The sequence below is a fragment of the Malus sylvestris genome, chromosome 17 (genome assembly GCF_916048215.2).
Source record: "Malus sylvestris chromosome 17, drMalSylv7.2, whole genome shotgun sequence".
Classification (NCBI taxonomy): Eukaryota; Viridiplantae; Streptophyta; class Magnoliopsida; order Rosales; family Rosaceae; genus Malus; species Malus sylvestris.
Window position 1 is genome coordinate 24348273 of NC_062276.1, and position 5771 is coordinate 24354043.

General features: G+C 37.5%; 1 protein-coding gene across 1 annotated transcript; it reads right to left on the reverse strand.

Annotated features, from left to right (window-relative positions):
- Positions 1 to 1006: 1006 nt before the first annotated feature.
- Positions 1007 to 1315, reverse strand: LOC126611905 (calcium uniporter protein 2, mitochondrial-like). The gene has a single exon (XM_050280221.1). It carries the CDS (start codon positions 1313 to 1315, stop codon positions 1007 to 1009), a length of 309 nt encoding a protein of 102 aa, XP_050136178.1.
- Positions 1316 to 5771: the final 4456 nt, after the last annotated feature.

A 5771-nucleotide genomic window follows, 5' to 3' on the forward strand; every position in this document is an offset into this window, starting at 1 on the left:
AGTAAATCACATCATTCTGATGGGGTGTTTATTCCTTGCTTTTGTAGTGTGGGTGTTTATTCCTTGCTTTTGCAGTGTCGCCATGTGTTCTCGTAAAGGAAAACCTCTCTTTTGCTTTCTGTTTTTTCTCGGTTTTTTTTATGCTTTGCTTTCGCTTTTGTTTCTATTTTTTTGCTTTGTTTCCCACTGCTTTTCTGGTTTTCTTTCTGATTTGCTTTTACTTTTCTGCTTTCCCTCTCTCTTTTGCTTTTTCTGCGTAGGCGCAGTGGACGACGCACTTGACAGCGGATTACATGTTACTCTCTAGCTCTTTCCTCTTTCCATCAGAACCTACAGTAGGTTTGCAGTAGAAACATAGGGAGCCCCCTTTTGAGTAGTGGGAGGCATGTCTCATTGCAGACCAGATATTATCTCAGTCATTGCTTGAACAATCTTATGGTCTTCACTATAGCTTTCGTAGCACCTACCCCATCTTAGATTTCTGCAGACCGCAATACATGGGGCAAAGACATAAGGAATTCTGGTTGCCCTGACTTCAAGGGCATTTGCTTCCCCAATTCTCTTGACAAAATTAGGATCTCTGGTGACTCCCAGTCCAACATTGTGAGGGAAAATAGTAGCATTGTAGACATTGTTGTGGCTGTGAACCGCATCAATCTCATAGATCATGGGAATCCCAAGACGCGTAGATATAGATCATTTTTGGAGGCCATTCACCAGATTGATCCACGTCTTAGCTGAAGCTTTTGGGGTTGGTACACTCCCACTACCACTAAGCACATTCCCAATGAAGTACTTAGTCATGACATCATGGGTCGCCACTGTGCGCTCGATCTGCGTCATTTGGCCAATATGGTCGGCCATAGTCATTTGCTTCATGAGGTCTCGGATTCTAGCATTCAATGGCTACTTTAGGTCTTTGTATTTGAAGTAGTCAGCTCCTGTCAGTCTTAGAGCTGATAGTAAGCAGCAGTATAAAACCGGGTTTGTAGGTGAAGCTTTCCCTTCAGATCCGAACAAACTCCGAATACGATACCCAGCTTTTCTGGACTTCTCGAAGCTTCGATTTCACCGCTTCCAGCTGAGCCACCCTCAGCAGCTTCTTTGTTTCCTCCGTCGTCAATCCTGATTTTTCCACTGGCAAGCTCTCCGGCTCAGGCTCCGGCGGAGCCAAACCATCCAATCGGATCTGATCCTGGCTAATGGCCATAACTTTGAGCTTTTCCATTAGGTTTTCCCCCATCGGTAAAGACCAGATCGCTGGCTTCTGGAAATTCCCCAACAACGGTCTCTTGTGAAGGAACCTCCGGAACATGGTATTGTCACCCGGGTTGGGCGCGATGCTCGTCTCACAAAGCTTGGAAGCAGGCCTTCAACATGGTCAGCACGACTCTGCAACCACCCAAAAGCAGTGATCTTTCTGAGAAATTGGCTACTGGGTTCTGCCGATTCGGCTCAGAAGATCGAGGGGAGGTGGGGATTGGAGGTTGGGGAAATGGGTGAGTTTGATTTTTTAGAACATGGGATTTTTGGGATTCTGTTGTGTTTGGTTGAAGGGAATGGATTGAACCTAATTGGGTGGTGATGCTAAATCTTGGTGGAGATTGAGAGTGATGGATTTGGTTTTTTGTGATTTTGCAGATTCACAGCAGAGGTGAAAAAATGAAAAAGAACCGACATAGTTTTTCGTGTCGATTCCTACAGACGGCGCCAAATGTTGAGGCACAAAACCGGAGGTCTTAGAACAACGTAAATCCGATCGTGAATCTGCAAGAAATGTAAATAACACAAGATGTATCGTGAATCTGCAAGAAATGTAAATAACACAAGATGTATCATGGTTCACCCTAATGTTTGGGCTACGTCCACACTGATATTGTATTTCTCTGAGATGTTGAAGAGGATAGAGAGAGCTTTTCTGTTAGGATGAGAGCACTGAGAGGGTGAGGGTATGGCCTAAGAATTGGCCTCCTTTAATGAGGAGAGTGAGGGGTCCTTTTATAGAATAAGGGCTCCTCACTTATTACATATTTGCCCCTCCATTTATTACATAATTACACTTGAGTCCCCCGAGTATTTATACGAGGTCTAAATACGGGGTCCTAAGTATGGTACAAACAAGTTACAAATCATTCTAGAACGTCATTGGAGATATGTTTTATGTAAGTTACGTGTTCTATCGATAAGAACTCTGAGACGTGATTTGATCATTTTTATAAGCAACGATGGTTCGTGATGTCTCGATATTCGTGCTAGGGAGTCGTAGCGCGTACCTCAGGTGAGTGGGTCTTTTCCGTTTTATCGTATATATATGATTGATAATTTCACATGTACTTTTAAATTGATTTATGCATTTTATGCCATGTCATATATATTTATATATTCTAAAATACTATGATATGGTTGAGTTTTAGATTGCATCATGGCATATCCATATGCATATTACCTACATACTATTATTGTGAATGCTTTGAAGTGCTAAGGTGAACGCGGGATGTGTAGGTAAGTTTAGGTGAGTTTATTCTGTTTTTTTTAAATGATTGAGTTATGGCATGACTAGATTTGTGTTATATGCAATTCCAACACTGTCGTACAGGTTGCATTAGGCAACTTCAACTCATGTATTATCATAGATTGATTTATGAGTCGTACATGTTGCATTAGGCAACTCCGACTTGTGTGTCAACATAGATTGATGAGCACCTGATTTATTATGCTGCTGCTGATATGTAATGATTTGGAATATTTACGGATTTACTGTTGATTTACATTTGATTTCATACTTACACATGGTATGATTTTCTGGAAACTATACAGGCTTTACAGCGAGGGGTTATAACGTTTTAGAAGGTCTTTATTAAAACTTTATTTTTAGGCCCACTCACCCTTGTTTTGTTTTCACCCGTTCAAGTTTTAATAGCTGAGCTTTCTTATCGTCGAGGATTCGTGGCAAATCTTGGTATTGGAGATTACCTTCAATGGTATGATTCTTAATCCACTCTACTGTACTTTATTTATGCTCTGATGTCACGTGTGAAATAGGTTCATTTCCACTCATAGCGCACTCTTGTATTTAGACACTTTTAGGTTTAAATTTATTCACATATTCTACATCACTACACTTTATGGTTTCGTCACTTTTCAGGTGTCGGCCATCATAACTAGATTCGGAATCCTAGTGGACAATCCAAGTCAGGATATGTCACTAAAAAATCTAGTCAAACATATCAATTTTTAACTCATTAACCTGCTCATTTTCCCTTAGTATCCTTGTGAGTTTAATGAGAAAACTAAAAAGCACGTAATCAAGAATACCATTTTCTAACCATTCATATAAATGAAATAGTTTTCACACTATTATTAATTTCTCATACATTTCTTTTTATTTATAACGATAACATTAAATAAACTAAACGAAATCAACAACCAAAATTAAACATGAATATAAAAAAAAGGTAATAAAAATATGCAAAAATCACTTCTCTTGACGTAAATGCGAAACGAAAAAGCACATAAATTAATTATCGACTAAATTGATAAATTACTTAGGAAGAATCGCTTTCAGGAATCATGTTGACGTGCGCAGAATGGTAGCTGTAAGTAGACGAGAAAATAAATTTACGAAAAGTAAAAGCCGGTGGCTGACAACCTCTGCTGAGTAATAGTTTTCTTTTACTTTTTATGCCCCGCTGCAAATAGAAAACCCCACGCCTTGGACTCTTGTGCCCGATACGAATCCGAGAAAACCCCGAAACGTTTCGGCCAATCCGAGCTGTTGAGCCCGAGACGCAGAGCAGTATCGTACTGGACAGGCTATCCCGGGACGCCACGTGGCGAGGGCGAGCAGCAGGAAACGTGGGACCCGGTGGACGTTCAAATATCGAGGAATGTGAAAGCGACGTGACCTGGTAGGGGGGGAGGAGTGGATGTTTTGAGGGGGGGGGTTGTGGCGTTGTTTAGATTTCTGGTCCCGACCACGATGCTGCCACAGTCCATTCCTAACGGTCACGTTCTTGAGCTTCTCGCCCCAAATGCCGAGTTGCCCAACGACTCCTTCAATAAAACTAATTTACTTTCCTACTTTGTCCCTTCTTTAATGGTATTTTTTATATAAAAAATTAGTATTGTAGTTTAATTTTGGGATGTACTATTCATACATCAATTTTTTCTTTTCACACATCCCTTATTAATTTATGTCGTTTTATCTTCATCAATTCATTTGATCCGACAACAAAAAATTAAAAGGGTGTGTGAGAAGTGAAAAGAGATATGTGGATAATTGGATATCACACACAAACTCCAAAATTAAGCGAGTTTAGGCGAGACTAGTATTAAGATGAGTGACTTTCTAAGAAGTCTTATGTGTTGCCTCCCCCACCTGCCACTTAGTACTAAGATCTAATAATATTCTTCTGCACTTGTAAGTGAGAGGTCTTAGGTTCAATTCTCATCAAAATGAATTTGTACCACATTATTGTTAGTCCATTATGAGGCTAAGTCCACCCCTGTTCCCTAATATAAATAATATTGCTTGTTCAATTTTTTTTATTTTTAATATTTGTATATACAATTGATAATTACTTTAGAAAAATAATTATTAGTAGTGAAGATTTGGTGCTTTCAGTTTTGAATTATAAATAATTTTACTGTGTACAACAAAAATATTGAGTGTTTCAAATAATATTAAACTATGTGACAGAAAAAAAAAATAAATAAATAAACTAGTGTGTGGCCTGCAAACTTGGGTTAAGCCACACATCTATTATAATAAAAATACACAATATGTCTGTTATAATAATTTGCTAACTGTATTGAATTCGTCATCCATGAGATTTAAATTAATTTAAGATGTTTCACTTTCAAGTAGTGAAGAATACTAATATACTGTAATACTAAGTGATACACTCTTATATGTGCGAGGAATTGTGAGGATTTCTATTTTTTGGGGTTCAAGAGCATTTGCAATTAAATATGAATATCCCAAATTCTCAACACCGATTGGTTCGTACAAGTGATAACTCAGTCTCAACTTATTACGGAAACTCTTAGCAACAAAATAAATAAAAAAAAGTAAAAAGAACTAGTCAAATATGTTATTCAGGCAAAAAAGGAACTTGTCAATGAACTTAATAAGAAAAACAAAATTCTTGGAAAGGTTTAACCCATATTCTTGGAAAAAATTCTAATATTTACAGATTATATATGCGGTGTGCTATCCACACACATCTTTTTACTTCTTACACACTCTTTATTAATTTATGTCCGTTGATCTTTTTCAATTCATCTGATCATACGACCGAAAATTAGAAGAGTATGTGAGAAGTAAAAATGGGTGTGTGGATACTACAACCCTTATATATATACCACATTTGTACTATTTCTGCAATAGAGCACCAATACAAATAGGTCTCACCGCTATTAAATAAGTGATACTGATATTGTAACTGTAGTATTACTCCCGTTTTGATATTCAGTTTGCTGAGTCAATATATACTTAATTACAATCACAAGTATAATCTCTCAAACTATTAATTGAATATTTCAGTATTATATGGAAAGTTTTGAATTAGTCCTTGAATTATCATCTGAGTAAAAATTAAGCCCCTAAACAATTTTTTTTTATTTAGAAAAATCAATCATTGAATTATAAAAATCGGTCAATTACATCCCTAATATTAGATTCGAAACTACTATATTCAATTTTTCGTTAATTTAAGTCACATTACTTGCATGTGATACACATTGGAGGGTAGATTGGTAATTTTTCATAA

Excerpts from the sequence above, each read along its gene's own strand:
- LOC126611905 (XM_050280221.1), bottom strand. The coding sequence starts at position 1,315 with ATGTTCCGGAGGTTCCTTCACAAGAGACCGTTGTTGGGGAATTTCCAG.